A 22166-nucleotide genomic window follows, 5' to 3' on the forward strand; every position below is an offset into this window, starting at 1 on the left:
GCTGAAACGAACCACCGCTCTATTAATTTCGTTAGTTTTGTAAATAATTGGCCCCTGAGGATGTAGAAGTACACATTCAACTGATCATGTCAATGACAGGACTCACACACAATCAACTCACATTCACACTGAAATCTACCGGAAATGAAAATTCCAACTCATGCATGTTTTTGGAAAGACGGAAAGCCCACAGAAACAAAGGGAGAACATAAAACTCTACACAGTAAAGCCCTACTGTGAAGAATAGAACCAGCTGTGAAGTGACCGCATTAACTAATGGCCCTCAGTGCTCTCCCTATTGGAGTAAAAGTCCCCATCCAATTCCTAAACCTACCACACACCTCTCATCCTTGCTGCAAATCAGTGTCGGATGATGGTCTGTCAAGGAGGGGAAGCTCAATTTCGGCCTACATCATAAAATGTGTCTGTTTATTTATATCTGAATTCTACTCTGCCTTCCTTTTCAAGAAAATGATCTGTGTTCAATAAAACCCACTAGAACCCACGCTGAGCGTCCACACAGTTTAAAGCACAGTGAAGCCGCGGGAATGAATGAGAAGACAGTTGCGTCGTAACCAGTAATAAGAAGCTGATTCGGAACAAAAGTTGAGTGGCTTATTGCGCATATTTAGTCAATGACATGTACACACAATTGTATGGACACACATATATTTGATCACTTACTTTTTGACATTTTAGGGGAAAATGGGCTTACCTTGCAGTCTTAGAGCAATTGCCTCTGCTGCAAATGTACTGGAAAGTAAAAGGTGTTAGTGGTAGCCATATGATCATCCAGTCAAGGAAGCCTCCATTCGATTTCTATTTTCTCTGGTGTCTGAAGCGTTCCATTTATTGCTAACCTGCCTCAATACCCTCTTCTGTATTCCTGCCTCTCTGGTGCTTTTATTGTTTACAGGGCGCATTTTGTCATCTCTCGTAGTGAAGATGGGGAGGCTTCGGTGAAGTTCGGCCTTGCTGCATATGGTGCAGATAACAGTAAGTGATTGGACGTGGTGTTTTACTTAACCGGCTGATGCTGCTACATACTGTAGCTGCCAAGCATTATGCTTAAAGTGAAGTGCATGACAGTTGGATGTCGTAACTGTTTGTTTTATGTATGGTCTCCTAGAATGGTTTCCCAAACTTTATAGAGCCAAGGCATATAATTTAGATTAGAAAATCTCCATGCTCCCAACCATATAAAAATGTCATAACATATCCAATCCTGTGAAAAGGAAAAAAACTATTCAGAGCCATGAGGGCATGTGTGAAAAAGTACTTGGCCACCCTGTCAATCATGAATTACCTGCGGCTAATCAAATTTTTTGCAAAGTTCATGTTCATCACCACACCCGAATTTGATTAATCCTGAACCTTTTCAGTCAAGAAATCCCGATAATAGAACATGTCGGCCAAAAGATATCAAAAAGCTGAAACAATACGCCATGATCCTGAGCCGTCACCTGATCATGGTTGAGGTGTTTGTGTAGTGCACTGATCCTAGCTGCTAAGTTGTCTGGAGTTTTTTGGCCTCTGGCAAACAGATCCGAGGTGAGGGACCAGGAAAAGGATGGCGAGGAGACCACCTTAGGAGACTGAAAGCTTTGGGCCTCGATTTCCCTTGCCCGGACGCCAGTCCCCGGGACCCCCTCTCATGGAGGTGAGGTGAGGCTCATAGGCGAGCGCCTGATGGCCGGGCCTGCATCCATGGTGCTCAGCCTCATACACTCCAAATTGGCAACGTGGGGCCCTCCTTCCCATGGACTCACCATCTGTGAGCGTGGCCAAGGAGGTCAGGAAAAGAAAAAAGAAAAAAAAAACAATCCAAATATTTCTGTAATGTACTTCCGAAATAAATTCCTGATCTGCAAAAGAAAGACACTGGTTTTCTGTCACCTGAAAATGTATCCTCCTTGACGACGGAAACATGTGATGTGTAGCCTCATAGACCAAAGTTAGCAACAGCCTATGGTTGCGAAAGATAACCTCGATTAAAAATAGAGAGAACAATAAAACTCCCTGCCCTTTCATCACACTTGTAACCTCATTGACACAAAGTTATACAATAGCTGAAGAAGCTCATGCCGGTAACAAGATGCTTGAGCAGCGGTGGGATTCAAAGCTCAGGCACACTGAACAAAATCAAAGATTTTGGTACGAAATCAAACAGAACGGGAGTCTCTGCTTTCCAAAGAAGATAAAAGTGCTTACAGGTCGTTTTACCGGATTTGACAAGGTTAGACAGGCGAGAAGAAAAAGACACCACTGTTGTGGAAGGGGATGATAGAAACTCCTCTGGGCTGGATGTTGCTTTGCTGAACTGTTAGTTGCATTATCTACACAGTAGTTGTCTGCTGAAGAAGCATGGCGATTTGTCAATGTCAATAGCAGCCACAATACACCCTATTGTGGAGGGCCAATGAAAACTACAGGAGAGTACAAGATGTGGAGGCTTATGTTGCTGACAAGAGCCCTAATTCATTCGCGGGACAGTCTTTGTTAGCAGTTATTTATCCCACGTTCCCAAATAGTTCACTTTAGTTAACTTTTTACAGTTTAGTGTTGAGTACACAAAGCTCCTTTTCCGAAATCAAATGCCAAGAAAGTTATGGAATTAATAAGTAAGTTTTTTTCTCAGCCATTACATCCTTTGCTCCCAAAAATCACATAACTATTCAAACATAATTTCAGTAATCTAAAACAGCGTCATTTTCATTGATGCTCCACAGTAGGAGGTGATCTTCGTACACGCCGTGCTATTCTTTGGCTACAGGGCTGTTGGGACTGATTTGTCAGCCTCTCTGTTGCCTGCAGCTATTTTTTGTCAGACATAAGAATCAGTTCCACGAATGATCAATGAATGTCCTTAGTTGGTAGCTGTATTTTAGGTGTAAATGATTGAGGATGCTGCTGAGGAATGTTTCTAATGCATCTTAAAGGGATCACCGGATGGTCCATTTTTCACTAACAAAGTAATTATACAATATCAGGGAAATTATATTAGCTCACATGATCAATGTTATCAATTTGTGTTGGGGAAAGCAGTAAATAATTAATGGCATTAGAAACAGCCTTTGGAAATGAACAATATAGCCACGCTCCCCTTCCCTCCCTCCATATCTTGGTGGGAGTCATGATGGGGACTATTTGCAAATCATTCTAAATTCATCGCTAATAACGTCAAAATAACGGGAATCAATCGGCCCCAATACGTATGCGGACATCTCTACTTAAGCTCATTACACCATCAGAAAATATATCAAAACGATTAGCCTTCCCTTGATTTAAAAGAGTAACAGATGAGCAGCCTACGTGAAGCTGAAGTGCATCTTCTGTCAGGTGGAGGTACCCGACTGCATGTGCGGCGGTAAGCGTCCAAGCCACGGAGCCCCAAGTCTGGATGGCAATAAGCCGCTTTCGTTCTGCTCAACTCGTCACTATAGCAGCTGAACGCTAATTCTGCCTCAGCAGCTGCAGCAGCATTCCTCAAATGTGCATAAACTATAAACCTAAAAGGTCCTTGTCAGTGCTCTAGTGAGTCTTTATCAACCTAAAAGAAGACACAAAACTTTAAATGGTTCACTTAGACTGAGGTTTAACACAAGACAACGTTTTTAAACTTTTATTTGAACTAAATGTGAGCAAGAATTGGACATTTATGTATGATAAAGGCCAGTTCTATTTGAACAATTGTGTTTTGAAGTATAGTTGGAATCATCGCGTGGAATTGCATAGCATCCCTACCCTTCATAGAAATCGGTGCTCCGCAGTTCTTCAATGCATAAAGTCAAGAGGAGCAATGGAGCATTTTGCTTTGTACAACAGCCTTTATCGGACCAGATTACAAATGAGCAATAAACGGTATAAAGTGTAATACTGTATGTGAAAAGTTTTTAAAAGGACCAATGTTGATAAATGCTCTTAAAAGAGATTCATCAAGAGTGTCTCCAACCCCAAAAGTGGCTTCTGGTTTGCCGAAAGGACCAGTTTATTCGATCATAGCAGGTCACAATGTTCGCAAAAGAGCCCAGTCATAGCCAAGATCACTCACTGTGGTCCCAATTATATGGACAGAGCAGTGGCCCCGGGCCAGGAGTGAATGATTATAATAAGGCTTGTCTGTCTGTTCAAAATCAGCTTAGAGTGCACCCAATGCTGACCGGCAGCATCACTCCAGCCTTAGTTGGATTTAAACAGGCCGCATGTGAACGAGCAGGCTGTTTTGGGGATTGGGTCCTCGATTTCTTTCGCAGGATGATGAACCAAGACCTCTTTCGCCCTTCTCATCACATCTCAAAGCTATGAAGAGGATCAATTAAGACTTTCTTGTAACGCCGCCTGCTATTTAATTCAGTATACGGCTGAGCGGTCGGTGATGAATGACAGGTATTTAGCTGCGAGACGTGGTCAATAAACGCACTGGCCCGGGCAACCTAATGCCAGGCAACAGTTCTCCAGGCGCAGGCCCGCCTCAGAGAGCTGAGGGAGGTTAATGGGAACATTGAGTCGAGGGGAAAAAACAAGCTCCCGCGTCAACTTTTCGACTGCTTTGCGGTGGCTTTCATCTGGAACAATTCGAGATTATATTATGTCCACTGGATCACTGGCAGTGTGTGTTGCAGAAAAAGCATTAGGAGGACAAAGACGAATCGAGCACAGGCCGTGAGGGGTGAAAGACAGATGGGGACATTTAGGTTCGTAGTGTGCATGCACGTGTGCCCTCATGGGGCACAAACGCACATGAATAAATAAGCACATTGATATCCAGTGAAACTTCGAGGATGTGAATGCCTTCAAGGAAATGCGAGAGTAAATAAATCTGACACAAAAGTAATTGTTTTAACAAAGACACAATGTCAATGCTCCGGGCTTCACATTGCCCACATCTACTTTCAGGAAGAAGTCGCCAACACTGTAAAATGACAAAACGCGGCATTGTCTTTTGGTGAAAGGTTTCCTCCTCCCAGTGGAGTGAACATGTCTGATAAATGGCAGGATGTAATGAAGCTGTCCTCGTGGCTCAAAACCTGCCAGTGGTGTTTTTTTTTGTTTTTTTTTACCCACTAGACAGGAGAACACAGATGGTTGATTCTGTATCAATGTGCAGTCGCAGCTGTTCCCATTTAGTGCACATGATGGGGCAGATAACCCCACCAGCTGAATATACATATCAGAACTGTTTCCATCTCATCCAGTAATCTTCTTATGAACACAATCGGCAGGAGGTAAACATGCCACCAATTAATGGAAGAAGAGTGTTGGAAAATATGATTGCGTGGACAAGCAAGGGTACACGTGAATCAATACGTTAGTGTCCACGGACTCTATAAACGGAAGTGCTGAGACACACTACAGAACGGTAATCAAGCAAGGGTGGGGGCTGTAGGCATGCTTGGAAATCTTGTGTGGAAGAATTGGAGAGCGCTTAATCTCGTGAAACGCATAAATGTTTCCCTGCTGAAATTGGGCAGCAGTTTTCCTACTGAAATTGATGCGCTGTTGAGGAAAGGCCATCAATGTTACTTTGTTTAGAATTAACACCAACAACCTTGGAAGTTATAAACGTAATGCTTTGAGCAGATGACGGGCAATTAGGTATATTTTCAACAAATTTGACACGCGAGTCAAAGTCAGTGGCTTAAGATGCAACACAAAGTCGTTTAAATTCGCTTTCATAATACAAAGTGCATTCGTGGAAAGCCATAATCACATTAGATTTATTCTCACCCTTCAGTGCACATTATTGTAAATTTAAAAATCTTTCTCACAACCGTTGTTTGTAGTGTGTTTTGATTAAATACTTTGTCATCAAATAAATGGTTATTGCTTCTTCAAAGAACAAGTTACTTTGGAGAGTGATGACAGATCATATTTTACTCTCTCTGGGGAAACAATTCTTCAGGGTCTTTACAAGCGGTTCAGAAAATGGATTGATGAATAGTTTGTTTATACTGTAATTAAAAGGTTATTTTGTGACACCAGTCAGTGGTGCAAACTGGAGGTCGTATGTAAGCATGTGTACTGTATTTTAATTTAGACATCGTGCCAGTCATGACAGGAGCAAATTTGCCAAAAATGATTAACTCGAGGCAGTAGTCCTGCAGTTTTGGATCGCGACACTCTCTCTCTGTGCTCAGTCTGACTGAAAATAACGTTGGCCTTCAATTGTCGATAAGCGTTTTAGCAAAGTACTCCGTTGTAATTATTGTATGTGATTAATCAGTCATACAATGCGTCTTTGACCCGTCTTACCAAAATGGCCAGCAGTCTCTAGGGAGTAAAATTATACAACGGTGACCTTTCCTCATTGTCATTTGCAAAATAATCTGGCTGTTTACAAGAATGTCAGCATTTATTCTGACGTATCTTCGACAATTCTATAGACAAAAGGCATGACACATTGTACACTGAAAAAAAGTTTAACGTGTTGTTTTTGAATCCAAATTGTTGAAAAGTAGTAGTGTGTTTCATGTGAACCTTCTAATTTATATTCAGGATCAAATGTCATTTCTTTACTTTCACCTAAAGTAAATTTACAGTGAAGCACCAATTTTTTTTTTGTTTCGATCGAGTCCGATTTTTGCAGCTACAATGCCAACCTGGAGGGGAGGAGTTGGCGTTTAAAGGTATATACTTCTTCCAGATGAACCAAAATGTCACCAGAAAACATTGAATGGCAACAGTTAGAAGCATGTGCATTGCGTGAAGCTTATATGAGTACTTCGGTACAATATAGTACATACGAGCACTGAGACTTCGGTCGTGTCTCATGTGTTTGCTTTTCGTCAGAGCAGCGTAGTGGCTCACTGTACTTTCCGTCATGTCTGCATCCTTCAATCATCTCGGCACAGTTGTCCCAATACTTGTTTCCAACTATATCAAGTATCAAGTACAACTTTATTGTCAAATGTGCAACATACGGCACAGATGAAATTTCTTCCCTCTCAAGACAACGTATATATAACAAGAGGAGCCGCTGCGGGTGCTCGCGCCGCCATCAAAAGAAAAGTATATGAACTATAGTATATGGCCCAGTGTTTACCAACATAATTTATATGAGAAAGCTCTCATGACACAACACCAAACAAAAATCAAATTTTTTTCAATCCCGCTATTGTTCCGCCTCTCACTATATGTTGCTGGCATAGATAGAAGAACAAAGATACATTATTTGTGGTCAATAAAAATAGAGTTAAATTGAATCATTTCCCATGGCACACCCGATGATCTTCAATGGCACGGCTCAGTGGTTGGGAAGCACTGACACGGTATTCTGCAAAAGTCTTAGGACACCAATACTTTTGCTTTAATTAATCTTTTTTTTTTTCAAATGTGACATTTAAAACATGAAAGCACATGTCTTGGCTCATTAAAGGATTTGATGCAACGATAGATTATATCTCTATGAACTATCATTCACCGAAATGACCTCTACCTGACTTCATTGCAGCTATACAATAAAATCAGTGTTATCTGTATGTTGGGGAGCGCTCTCTTTCACATGTGGATCGTTGTTACAAGTGTGACCTCCAGTGTGCAGGCTGAAGGAGAGAGCTGCGCTTCTTCCTGTGCGTCTGGATAGCAATGTGATCTCCTTTGTGGAGTGAATGCTGACAGTCAGAAGAATGCCACACTCCTTAACAGGACTTCAACTTGAGCATTGGCGCAAATGCGCCTCCTCAGCGACAGCAGCATGCGTGCATATAATCAACAATTTTGCATGAAAGACATTCGTGAGATGAAAGGAAGTGTTGTTTTCAGATTTCTCTCCCATTAATGTGCTCATCTCATCTCCGGGGTGGAGAGCGTCACTCCTTTCCCGACGTAATATAAAAAAAAAAAAAAAGAAAATTGACACGTGGTTGTTTTACGCCCTCGCAGCCTCAAACGTTCCGCGGGGGAGCGAAGGAAAGAGGAGGCGGGGAGGAGAGAGAAGGAGGAGAGATGCAGGAGCAGCCAGGAAGGATAGAGGACATGCTCATAGGGGTGTCCGCTTTCTCACCGTGGCCACTGAGCTGCGGAGCATCCTGCGCGCATTTGGAATTTACACTTTGATCAGCACCTCCAACTAAGAAGAGACTTGCATGATGTGGAAGACGAGCCAGTGGAAAGAGAAGGAAAAAGACATGGTGGATATGTTTTTTTATTGTCAAGTCGTAATGTGACATTGCTTCACATAATGCATGTGACTTTTTAGGAGAGATCAACTATACGCCAGCATGGATTTCTTGAATTTCTCCGCTTTAGAGGAAGGAATGGGGACAGACAACGTTTCCACTAACAACACCTCTCAGAGCAAGTACACCCCTCTCGCCATCTGGAGTCTAGCTGGACTTGTCAGTTTTCTAATCCTGTTTACAATCGTGGGCAACGTCTTGGTTGTTATCGCCGTTTTAACGAGCAGAGCCCTCAAGCCACCCCAGAATCTGTTTCTGGTGTCTCTGGCTACTGCAGACATACTGGTGGCCACCCTGGTCATGCCGTTTTCTCTGGCGAATGAACTTATGGGCTACTGGCTTTTTGGTAAGATTTGGTGCGACATCTACTTGGCTCTGGATGTCTTATTCTGCACCTCCTCCATTGTGCATCTGTGTGCCATTAGTTTGGACCGCTACTGGTCAGTGACACAGGCGGTAGAGTACAACTTGAAGAGAACGCCAAAAAGAGTCAAAGGGATGATTGTGGTGGTGTGGTTGATCTCGGCTGTTATCTCCTTCCCACCTCTGATATCAATGGATAGGAGCAACAATGAGACAACCCCCCAGTGTATTATCAATGATGAGACCTGGTACATCCTCTACTCCAGCATTGGGTCCTTCTTTGCCCCCTGCGTCATCATGATTCTGGTCTACATTCGGATATACCAAGTGGCAAAGACGAGGACCAGAACCATGTCAGAGAAGAAAAGGGACGTGGATTCGCCGCAGGAGAACGGTCGGACAGACACGGACAAAGCCGGTTCCTTCAAGTCTGAAAGGGGCGAGAGCGTTAAAGAGAAAGAATGTGAAAATGGCCATTGCAAGGAGCACACGGCTAGCACTTCCGTGACAAACACGTCTAAAAATCCACACGTCGACCACCAGGATGATTTTGAAGACAGCAGTTCATCAGACGAGAAGCCCAAGAAAAACTCCGCCTCTTCCAAACATCACCAGGATGAGCGAAAGGACTGCAAGTCCAGCAGGAAAAGCAGCTCCGCCTCGAAATTCTCCAGCAGGAAATCGTGCGCCAGTTCCAAGTCCATGGAGCTGTTCTCATCTCGCCGCAAACGCAGAAGCACAGTCAACAGGAAGAAAGTGTCCGCAGCCCGAGAAAAACGTTTTACGTTCGTCCTGGCTGTGGTCATGGGGGTTTTTGTTTTGTGCTGGTTCCCCTTTTTCTTCTCCTACAGCCTGTACGGCATCTGCAGGGAGATGTGCAAGATCCCCGAGACTCTGTTCAAGTTCTTCTTTTGGATCGGCTACTGCAACAGCTCATTAAATCCGGTCATCTACACCATCTTCAACCAAGACTTTCGCAGAGCTTTCCAGAAGATTCTCTGCAAGTCATGGAAAGGCTCTTTCTGAAGGGCGTTTATGGACATTTTGGGCACCAGATTACCATTTAAGCGGATCTGAGTTGCAGAGTAAAGTGTTGGCCCGGGGAACTATTTCCACCTTTTACTGTCAGGGATTGTGCTCAAAATGAAGGCATGGAAACGGATCAAAGGCCTGAACAAAAGGTGCAGGAAGCTGCTCCGCTTTTGTTCACAGTCGAAGCTTTCACGAAACGCCAGGCAGCTTTATACACTCCAATATTTGCTCCGACCAAACCACTCACGTTGATTTACGCTCCCTTCATTGAAATACAATAAACACACTCATAACAGTCACTGTGATGCACGCGCCGCACAACAGTCGCACCTGGATGAACTGCTCAGGAGACAAAGGGTTTATTGACACGCTTCATTCATACGATCTTTGAACGTAATTGTCAAAAACTTGACAATCTCCCAAAAAATATCCATAAAACAAGAGGGCATCTGTCTTCTACGGCCCTTAATCTGTTTGGGGTTTTTTTACCTTTGAAATGTTTTACTCAATATGAGGACCAATGGGACGAAGGGGCTCCTTTCTTACTGTTACAGTGTCAAAACGAAAAGAAGAAAAAAAATAAGCCACTCACAAAAAAATCGATCCATGAAAGCTCTTGTATGTAAGTTATATACAGTATCTGCCTCAGTGAGAGGTTTCTGCTTGCCCGTACACTGCGAATGAAGTGGCAACCTTTCACCAGGATGTGTGGCTTTTTTTTTTTTTTTTTTAATGTGTGAGAAATCTGTTGAATGTGAGGCTCCTTTGCTCCTTTACCGCAGCGGGTCCAGTAAGTCATCTCTTTGCGGGGCATCTCTCTGCAACTACAGTATCTCTTGAGTCTGAAACAATGCATGGATCATTGCCTCCCTGCTGCGGCAGATGGACATACACGGAGGCTCCCGCCGAGTGTGTGAAAAAATGGTTCTAATGGAGGAGGAAGGGGAAAATGAAAGTGTATAGCGTGGAACAATATTGATGAGGGGTGTTAATCCCCACTGCCACTCATTGTGCGTGTGTGTGTGTGTGTGTGTGTGTGTGCAGCCACGTGCTGCGTGTGCCTGCGCGTGTGTATACGTGTGCCCACGTGTGCATGCATGTGTGGCGAAAAGCCTGAATTTTGGCAGCGGAACCGATCCTCTCTACTCAAGTCTGTCCTCCTTCATTGAGTCTCGGATGGATTTTTCTGTTTACCACCAACCCCACCAAAGTCAGACACATTAAAAACCTGCTTCATCTTATTGCTCACTTTTATCGTCTGCTGCTAGCCCACCTACGAATGCACATTAGACACTCTTCTCATTTACGATATTTTCCTCTTGACATGTAAGCCATTCCCTTGTAAATATGTGGAAAATGATACAGTATTATTGTGTGGCGCCTCATTCTCACACAACTCTTGCTATGATCAACAACATGTACGGTTTGCATTATGAATAATGCCCTCGTGGATTTTCACGGCAAACCAAACTGTCTTTTTGTAACGTTTCAGAAGAAAAAACAAGAACAAGTGTTTGTTTCTCTGCTTTGAGCACATTCTAACAGATCAAATAAATATAATTGAAACTGTGTCCCGATGCCTCGGCTGAGTGTATTTTTCATCGATGTTAACGGGCTCTGCATGTTTTTAATTAGGGGCGGGCAGTCCTTCCCCTTATATAAAAATCAGAAACAAAGAAAGGTCAATGCAGTTCGATCTTGGCATTTTGACAAAGTACAGACCGCATCTGCTGTGCACAAATTATGAGATTTGAGTTCATTTCTCAGGAAGGTTGACAGCCTTCAGCATCTTTCCCGAGGTGGGGGGGGGACGCAAAAATAGACACTTGGGGGCTGTTAATCACTCAAGGGGAAATAGGATCCCAACTTCACCCTACATTCTTCGTTTTAAGTAGCGGATGTTCAGGACAGAGACCGGTACCAATAGTTCTCATAGCAAGGTGAAATTACTCAACAATGTTCTACTACTACTTCGAGCGGAATAATTCCTTAACAATGTTGAGTATCAATTTCTCAAACATTACATACTGAAAATCTCCAGCCAAACATATGAAATGCTCACATAAATATCTTCCTGTTCTTTCTCCGTTTCTTGTCAGTCAGCCGTCTTAAAACGATGAGTTTCTTTATTAAATGTGTCTTCTGTTCTACAGTAGTAGGTCTAAATGGTTCTTTAAAATGTCAATGTTATTTATGAATGTTAAAATGTTACTTCAAAAATCCCTTATAAAGTTTGCCAAAGTTTTAAGATGGAAACAGTTTGAGATTGGAATGAATTTTCGTACATTATATTATAATTTTATTTTATTTATATTATAATTTTAAAGTTGGAATTCAACCAAATATGTGTTTTCTTCTTTGTTGTAGCAAGTATGATTTTTTTTCCAACATTTTTTTAACAAATCGCCCTCAATCTTCTTTGAAACTTGTGCTTTGTAATGCTAATTTACTAAAGGGATGGACCAGAATTCACAATCTTGCAAAAGATTGTAACATCTAGTCAAAACAGAGGTCAAGTCCAGAGTCAAGACTTCGGTTAATGACCTTGCAGTCCATGACACATCTCTCGCCTTCTGTCAGAATGATAATTACTACTTTAACATCTATTATTTTTGTTATAACAAGGTCACATGTTGACTACAAGCATCTACAATATTGTAAATAAAAAATAATTTTAGACAGTTGATAACTTTTTGAATGACTTGCAATGCAAAGCTCCATGTGTGACCACAGTCTTTACTATTGATGAAACTTCAAAAGGATTCAAACAGTATGGTTTGTAATGTATGCCACAGTTTTTGAATTTTCACATTTTTTAAGGTATCAATTTATCATTGGGGATGATAAATAGATACCTTAAAAAAAGTGGAATGACTGTGGTGGGAGGATGTGAGGACTTGCGTTGTCATGATGCAAGATGACTCCTTCTGACTGATGATCCCTGCTTTTGAAAAAAAAAAAGTAAGTAAGCTTCTATTTGTATTAAAAGTCCTGTGGTGTATTAACCATCATAGATTTGTATGTTGTTTGGACGCATTGACTTCCCGTACTTTGTATTGCCATCTACTGCTCATGTGTGAAATGTTACCTGAATGTCTAAGCCTCTTCCCAACGAGGTTAATGGCGGAACTCGACGGTCGAATACATAATAGAAAACGCGTGTGTGTGCCTCGTCATTTCAAGACACAACAAGTCCTTATACCGAAAAATTCACCTTATTTATTGAATGACCCTTGCGTGTGTGTGCGTGTGTGTGTGTGTGTGTGTGTGTGTGTGTGTGTGTGTGTGTGTGTGCGTGTGCGTGCATCAAGCCAGCCGCCACAAGAGCTGTTGTTTGTATGCTATGCAGTGTGCCTTGAGGGTCAACTAGTAGGACTGTACATGGATATCAATGGCTCACTTGGCTTTTATTTTCAAGTTGCCCCTTGTAAGCAGTTGTGGCGGCTAACTTGACTTCAAATTGACTGAAGAAAAAAATAAAATAAAGTCAGCCAAGTTTCGGTTCCTACAAATTGCTACAATCTGGCAACAAACAGACTTTTTCCAATCATTTTTGTATTTTGTTACACTCTTGTTGGCCATCTTAGTACTTTGACTCTGCAGCTTGTGTTCCCATGGTTTTATTACATACGTTAAGTTTATGACTCCACTGACATAAAGATTATAGCGATTTAAGACCAACGGTCTCTTTTGCACCAGTTATGAGCTGAACTGCAGACAGTCTATGAAGGCTCGTCAGTAACCTTAGCTTTCAGTGATGTAACATTTGTGTATGTGCTTGAAAATACAACGAACAAAATATCCTATGATTCAGTCATAGATCAACTGTGGGTGAGAGCTGCTTCAGAAGCTGAGATAATTACCAGTGACCCCAATAAGATTTAATACATCCTGTACATACTTTGCCTGTCTCATGCCTCTTTATTTATTCCCTGAAAGCTGAGCGGTACCATTTCAGTGACCAAGCAGAATAGATTCTGTCATCAGTGCCGCTCCCTTGTCAAAGTGTTTATAGCATGCTGTGTCAGCAGGTCACTTCTCACTGACACTTCTGATAGCCGCAGTGCTGCAAACGAGAACGGAATCCCATCAAATGTCCAATTCAATGGCCCGATTTATATAGTTGTTCCCTGAAAATGGTGCTCGAGATAAGATGACCAGAAAAGAGAATCAACAACTGTGCTGTTATTGTTTTCGTTTGCAGAACTACCATGCTGACTTTGGGCAAGAGCCTGAGTACACGCTGAGCTGGTCACCAGCCACTCAAAGGTCAGGCAGGGCACATATACAAAGTAATAAAAGAACAATTCACAATGACATTCACCCCTACGAAATATTTGTAGTTTGCACTTAACAAAATTGGAACGTGGGAGGAAGCCAAAGTATCCAAAGAAAATCAACAAAAGCAGAGAGAACATGCAAAGTCCAGATAGGAAGGCCTCTGTCACTGCCCCTGATTGACTATATCCAAACACCTATCCATCATTCCATCCACCTATTATTTTTATACCGTTTATCCCCCAAAGACATAGTCAAGCAGGGATGTGCGGTCAAGGTGGGCAGGTGAGGCAGTGCCGTCCCCTGCTGGCTATTCTCTGCATGTGAAGAATGAATGAATAAATTAATAAATACATACATAATTAAGATTGCATTACATTGTTCACTTCATGGTCCACACTTTACATTATATTTTCTCTTCACTCCATTAATTATCAATTATTTTGTCATTAAAATAACAGCTGAATTTGAATTTCCTGTTCAAATGCGCGGATGACAAATGAAGAGGCGTTCATTTTTCAGTGTCTCCAATGACCACGCACACATTAATTGCCGACTCAGGTAGTAGGCGAATGCACTCTAACAAGAGACATTGCTGTTTGTCTTTTGGTCTCCGATAAACATCTTTTTATCACACATGCACTGCATCTACTGACATTGATGTATTAAATCGTTCTGATCAGCCACAAAACGATTGAAAGAGCACAGTCGAAACAAGAAAATACATGCTGGAAGCGCTGCGCTCAATTGGAACAGTGAATAGAAGAAGCCCATAGACTTACAGTAGATAATCACGAGAGGAAGCGTCGGTTGTCACCTGCCATCTTGAACGGGAATCCACAGCGATCTCTTCTATTCACTTGTGTTAATGCATCTGTGTTGGAGGAATTGGAAAAGGAAGAATAAGGAGAATTAATAGTCATGAAAATGAATGTGTGACGTATCCCTAGTTTAGCATGCTGCTTACTTCCATCAGGTTTTAACAGGAGCAGAATGCGCAATAACAAACCAGGATTCTACCTTTGGCTATGATATCATATAGGACTGAAGTTAAGGTAAGCCATTTTGGACTAAAAAGCATTCCTTATTCAGAAATTCACTGAGAGTGTGTGTTCAGAGAGTGAGTGTGCCCTCACCTCAGATTAATTTCCGTACGCAGACTATATTTTAAACTAGCGGCGGCAGCAGCAGCAGCAGCTCATGCTTGAAGTGTTCCCATCTGTACCGCCTAATGTACTAGACTCTGACACTACTTTTTTTGGGGCATAACACAACCACCATTAGGGAGTGGGAATTTTGAGTGCTTGTCCGAGCCCTACTGTTTTTGGTATTGTTTTTTTTGTCAAATACATTTCCCCCCCAAAAGCTAGTTGTTTTGCAGAGCCACTTACAATATTTTCAGTAACTTCTACTTCCTTTTAGCAGTTGTCAAATAGTATTGGTCCAGTATTGCCACCGTCTTTAGCATGTGGCATCCACCAAAACAAGGATTTACTATTTACAGAACCAAAAGGTGCCATAACCAACCAGGATTCTACTTTTGTCCAGAATCCACACAGGATTCTAGTTAGCGTAAGCTATTTTCAACTAAAAAGAAAAACTTTACCACAGGTCCAAGCGGAAATTTAAAATTCATCTTGAATTTGTTAGCTGCTGTAAACATGATTAGGTAACCAGGATTTTGGGTGCAAGTCAGACCTGTACAGTTTTTAATTGTTATTTTTGTCTTTAAAAAAGTGACTAACAGTCCAGTGTGTTTTATATATTTTTTTCTTTTTTCTTCATGGTGCATTTTTTGACTGTTACAATTTAGCAGAGCAACATATGTTAAGAAAAATACTGTTAAAAGTACTAACATTTTAATTTGGGGGTGGGAGTGCAACCACCATTCTAAAAATTATAATTTGACTGCAGGGCACAGACTTCACTATTATCCTTTAAGAAGGAAAAATAATCCAAGGAAAATTTACAGGGTGGTGTGTGATGATCAATCACATAAACAATAATGCCCACAACACATCAGCACAATTGGACAGAATCCATTATCAGCAGGAAAATGAAGGGGGAAGCGTATGGGTGCTTGAAGCTACAGTATATGCTCAGTGACAATGTCTTTTTTCTGATGCCCTTTGCAAGGTGAGAGCCATACAAGAAAAAAGTGCTGTACAAGTTTCATGCATTTCAGTGAATCAAAATACATAGTTTCATACAATACAATACATGCGGATTTATATAGCGCTTTCACAACAGCGGCGGCTGTAACAAAGCGCTTTACAAAACAGTTAACATAAAGTAATAGGTCAGAATTTCAAAAGATTCACGTCTAGCTTGAGAATGCATGTTGTCGTATGTTGTAGATATTGGTATTGTTTGTTTACTTGTTTTGACTGCACAGAAACTGTGACGAATAATTGCAATGAAAAACTACTTACAAACTTAACAGCAAAAAACATGGCGAGATCAAAAAAGAAAGAGCATGAAACATGGGAGGTCTAGCAGATTCAACACTTGGTGACAGAGTCGTGCGCAAAGCGAATTATCCAACAGAGATATGACAACTTGGAACTCCTTAAATAGTCATCTAATTAACATTGGTAGCAGGTGTGCAAGCTGCAGGGAAAACCCTCCTCTGCCACCTGCTGGAGACATACCAAAACAGAATCATGACACAGAGGATCCACTCACATAACCTGAAGAAGTACACACACTGACTTCATTTTTTCATGAATGTATTCTTACACAAGTAACTATTTGGAGGACTAATTTGTACTTTTACTTGAGTCCGTTCTTCTAAAGAAACAATAAATTCTTGCATCAGTACAATTGTGGGCTACTCCACCTCTGGATATGAGTATAAAAAGGAAATTTACTATTAGAGCATAAAAAGGAAATTTACTATTAGAGCAACTTCAACAGAATTCCTTCTTGCTTTTGAGTTATGGCAGTGGTAACTACCCCACAGCCTGACATCCTTTCTCAATCCCTCAACTTCCCTGCCTCCCTCACACATGTCAGAAGCAATTTCACCAGATCTGCACGAGTGCTCAGTGGGCGAGAAGTGGCAAATCAAGCCAGGCTGCACGGCAAAGTATCTCATTTTGGACATTATGTTGCTGTACATATGAATAAGAGGTTCCATTTCTCAGATGTTATGGAAAAATATTTTCAGGCACTGGATTCTTGCTTATATCTATCTTCTAATGGAATAAAATAAAATTGATTCCTATGGCTTTCTTGTTTCTCTATCTGAGTTGTACTAATTTTCCAAACGTTTTCTGTTTGCAGATGTTAATAGAGCATCAGTGAATCAGTCAACTTCACTTATACGTAAACTCTATTTCACCTTTTCTTTTAAATAGTAATTATGCTCAGGTGCCAGTGTTCAAATCGCTATCATCAGTCGGTGTGCAAAAAGTGATATTCTATTACGACTGCGACTCTTAAATACACCATCAATCGATAAAGTACAAACAAAATGAGAGAAAACGGTCGGCCTTTGCTGTTGCCCACAGGCGAAGTCCTGTGAACAGACTCAAAAATATAACATCAAAAGAGCCATATTTCCCTTAAGAGTAGGGGAAGTCGTGAAGGACAGAATGGATTGAAACAATTGTTTGGTTGGTTGAGAAACATTGCACTCATATGCAGTATGTTAATAGTAACATTGAGAACAAATATTGTGTGTGTGCGTGTGATGGATGGAAATAATTGATGACTAATATCTTTAGTGGTGCTTCAATTGATCGGCCACTGATCGCCATCGGTTAATTTCCGCAAAGTGCCTGATCAGGATATGGCAATCAATGCATTTCATTGCCAATCGTGAAAACGATCACTCACAGCTCCTACTTTGCAGCCTGCAGCCAATTAGAGACCAGACTGTGTGCAGTGTCGCGTCTCCTCCTCGTTTTCTTAACACCCCACATGCTACACTAACTGAATTCAAATATCTGTGCATTTTCTGCACTGTCAATTTGAAATAATGTCCCATTTTTGTCTTGTGAAGGGATGGAAATGCAGATAGAATGTGTGGGTTTTTAAAAATCTGATTCTTCAATTACCGGTAGTTGAAAAATATACAGTACATCATTAATTGAATATTAAAAAATGACCTGATAAACCTCCAATTTTTTAATGAAAAATGGGGGGAACTATTTTAAAATATACTGTAGGTGGGGGAAATCTGTGAATAGGTGTATGGTGCCAAACGACAAGTATATATGGTGGGGTCCACTGGGGGATAATCTTGGCGAGCCATAAACCAGACGTTCTGTTATCAGTTAATGTTGATTTCATGTCCAACATTTTCCTCATTTGTTCAATGTTTAATGAAACGATAAAGGCACTTTATTTGCGTTCCTGCTATTTCTTAAAATGAAAATACAGCTAAAAAACGGCAATGTCAGGTTGGTGTCAGAACGCCGGTGTCAGGTTTATTTCAGTTCATCTGCAGTGTACAAAGCTGCTAAATGCTTTCCACTTTTGCCTCTACTAATAAGTGGTTGAGAATGACAGATATGAAAAGCTTTATCCTCAATACAAGAGTGAATTCGTGACAGCAATATATGCTTTATATTGTGCGTCCCAGGCATGGCCTTGAGATTTTTCTGCAGCCGAAAGGCCTCATACGCAACAGCGTCAGTGAACAATGAAGAACAATCACCTTATTTCTGGTTCCCTCTTCAATGAAATAAGCAGAGTCTTGGAGGGACTAAGACACAACCAGTGGAGAGCCGGCCTAAGGACGGTAAGACGAATGCCAGGCAAGTCCTTTTTAGTTGATTCTTTATTCATTTATTGTTTTATCGTTGGTTGTTGGATGACTTATTTTTGCTCCATGTGCAGCACTTTGTGTACAGCGTTTGAAATTGATCTAGTGCAGTTGAGTTGAGTAGAGTAAATAGGCCTGATTATACTGTAGGTGTTGGATAATCTGCAGGCCCTTGGCAAGTTGATGTAACATTGTGAATACAACCCCCCCCCAAAAAAAATCCTCTCTGAATCATTACTATATGCTGTAAATTATTGAGTACATGTGATTTAAACAGACACACGGCCATGACCAAGCACTGACTGGAGACGAATGTGTGTTGTGCTGCTGTAATATTGAGAAGACGACATTAGAAACCAATAATGAAATTCAAATGATACTCAAATTGGTACATAAACTCCAAAGCCACTCTCCTTTTCCACTTTATATTACAACCCAAAGCATCTCGTGGCCCTGTTTGTCTTTTGGTGCCAAGCACTTACATAAAAAAATAGAAAATGAAAATAAAAAAAACATAATACTCAAACAATTTGATTATGTACACCTTGCCGCCCCGGGTTATTCTGAAATCGTAACAAATGAAGCACATTGCACGCCTCGTGAATCTGCTGACTGGTGACATTATGGTGAATACAGATTAATTTATGTCTGCAAAATCCTTCACTTTAGAGTTATGCTTACAGTGCGCTTTTAAGTGTAATGTATGCAATCGAAACAAAACAATTTTGCAATTAATAGCCGCACTCTAATCATCTCTTTTCTTTCGCCATGCTTTGCGGTTCAATCACTCACTGCTTTATGGATCTGGGAGTGTTCAAAATGAAAGCAGCGAGTCATTAAGTGAAGCAATCTTCAATTATTAGTCAGTTAATCTGTCTAATTAATTTGAGCGTTTGGTAAATTGCAGCATATATCCGCATTCTCTTTTTAAGAAGCTTAACACACATACAGAGAAGCACACACTGACACTCCCACTTGCGTTTTCATGTAAACCTTCAGCGAGACATGAATTCTGTAATGTCTTGCAAAATATGGAGTCCAGCAAATATGTGTGTGTGCGTTTGTGTGTGTGTGTGTGTGTGTGTGTGTGTGTGTGTGGTTGTACCACTTTGTACTACTGTTTGTGGAAACTTTACCCATGACACAGGACCACGCAAGTAGTTTCTGCATTCGAAGGTTTTATTGTGCAACTGCTGGCCGGCTCAGTAGATCTAATATAGTGTAATCCGTTTGCAGGTCATGGAAGGTACTTTACACTTAACATTGACAATGAAGGCCCTATTTTCATAGACAGGCATCTGTGCCGTCGGCGTAAAAAGGTGCGCATCTTCATTTTCGTGCCGAGGCAAGTCTAGTGAATCGTGTTTGTGAATTTGACAGATCATGCAACGCCTCGAAAGGCGTTGTGGCCTCTTCTCATGCTCAGCTGATTAACATCATCAAGGGGGGATCTTGCAGTTCATAAACATGCTTTGCACATGCCCATCTCCTGATTGAAAACAACCAAATGGAGGAAAAAAAGTATAATAGGACCAATTAGACACTGCACAATCCAATAAGCATTGAAACATTGGATGTATTTATCTATCTAGTGGTTTGATTATGTGTTTTTGCAATACAATATTCTTTTTTCCACTGATTGTGTCGTCCCCAATTTTTATCTTTGGATTGCTGCTGTTCACTATGACTGTATGCTGTATGCTTGTTTGCTATGTATCGCCTTTCCTTTCATAAACGTTGGTCAGGTGCAGCTTTCCCAAAAGGTGGTTTAAAAGTTGCATTCAGACACCTGTCCGAAGCATTTTTAGAATTCAAAGGATCTAAGCTCCAAGTGCTTTGGAAACATGGCTCAACTTCCTCTTTAAAAATGTATGTCAGGTCGAAGGGCAGGGCTCATGAATGATAAAGAGGTGCTTTAAATTTCCTTACTATCTCTCTTTCGGTAACCTTCACGTATGATCTGAAAACTGACTGCAAAGTGTCAGGCTGTTAAGGAATTACAATTATTGGAGAGAAAAGTACAGTGGTGGTAGTTAGTGATGTGGCAACAGTGATCTCCTTAAAATGTGTGTCCGAATCATGTTTGGTCGTCATGATGCACATGAAGAAGTTGTTGACAACTGCTTCATACCAACTCTGCCTCCAGTCAGCAGCAAATTGGAGTTTACAATTACAATAAAAAAACAAAAGTTATTAAAATCCACCATCAGATTCGCATCAAAATGATTTCTTCATTGGCAGGCAAAAACAACTATGCTGCACTAAAAATTGTGAGTCCTCCTGGAACACACCACACAAATATGTGATTTAATACAATGCAAAACATTCATCTTTCATTCATCTTCCTAACCGCTTGATCCTCACTAGGGTTGCGGGGGGTGCTGGAGCCTATCCCAGCTGTCTCCGGGCAGTAGGCGATTCAACCTTATTTATATAGCGCATTTCGCACCAGCTGCAGCAATAACAAGTTATATATAACATAAAATAACAAAAATACAACAACAAACGACAGTGAAAATGGATGGATGGATGGATGGATGGGGCCTGCCTCAAACTTATCAGAAAAACATTCCAGAGGGAAGGACCAGCAACAGTAAAGGCTTGATCCCCTCTGAGGCGCCGTTTAGTCCTCTGCACCTCCAGTAACGTCGAGACCGCAGACCAGAGAAACCAGGCAGTCGCATAGGAGTGGAGGAGCTCAGAGAGGTAAGCTGGGGCAAGCCAATTTCAAGATTTGAAAACAAATAAAAGTATCTTAAAATGAACTCGAAAATGCCAAGTCTTCCCATCCATTTTCTCCTATGATTCCTGTTCAGGGCTGCAGGAAATACAGCGACAATTCCATCTTACGTTGGACCAGATGCGGGGTACTTTTTAGATTGGTTGCCAGTCAATCAACGGCTACAACAACAAGTATTTATACTCATATGCACCGACAGGGTATGGCTACATCAGAGTCAGCAGATTTGACAACTAAACTATCAAACTCACTAATTGCAAAATCACCGTGTAGAAATAGTTTACTCATGTCATCTCATGGTGCATAATGGGATGTTTTGTGGGTCATTTTCTTGTAGCGTCTGTCTTCCTTCCTGTTTCTGATAGCTGTCTGTCTTGGCCTCTTGATTAAGGCGGTTATCATACGCTTAGCTCCCCAAAACTCCCTTTGTGTCCACTCAAACGGTTAATAAGACACTCTATTAAAATTGACAGATTATACAATTTCAAATGTGACTTTTTGTAATCTATATATATATTGCGCGTCGTCCCGCACGCGGTCTGTCCTTCCGTCTGTCCCTTTTCAAAACGTACATACTTCCGCCACTGCGCCGCTCAGGCAGTGGCTCACTACGATCGCGCGGGCATCTTAGCGAGCATCTTAGTGAAAAAATGTTGTCTACCCACAAGCATTGCAATGAAATTCTTAGTTATTTAGTAGAGCTAAACATCTCTTTATTTTCGCGATAAGCAATGAAGATGAACAAAAAGTTGAACTAAGCAACAACACTTTTGTGGGCCGAAGGCCCACCTTACCAGCCTTCCGC

The 22166-nt window shown here is 41.3% G+C and overlaps 1 protein-coding gene across 1 annotated transcript; it reads left to right on the forward strand.

Annotated features, from left to right (window-relative positions):
• Nucleotides 1-7455: 7455 nt before the first annotated feature.
• On the forward strand, nt 7456-11149 carry adra2c (adrenoceptor alpha 2C). The gene is made up of 2 exons (XM_052084989.1): nt 7456-8129; nt 8198-11149. The coding sequence occupies exon 2, from the start codon at nt 8220-8222 to the stop codon at nt 9564-9566; it is 1347 nt and encodes a 448-aa protein (XP_051940949.1). The 5' UTR covers nt 7456-8129; nt 8198-8219; the 3' UTR covers nt 9567-11149.
• The last annotated feature ends 11017 nt before the right edge of the window (nt 11150-22166 follow it).

The sequence above is a fragment of the Hippocampus zosterae genome, chromosome 13 (assembly GCF_025434085.1).
Source record: "Hippocampus zosterae strain Florida chromosome 13, ASM2543408v3, whole genome shotgun sequence".
Taxonomy (NCBI): domain Eukaryota; kingdom Metazoa; phylum Chordata; class Actinopteri; order Syngnathiformes; family Syngnathidae; genus Hippocampus; species Hippocampus zosterae.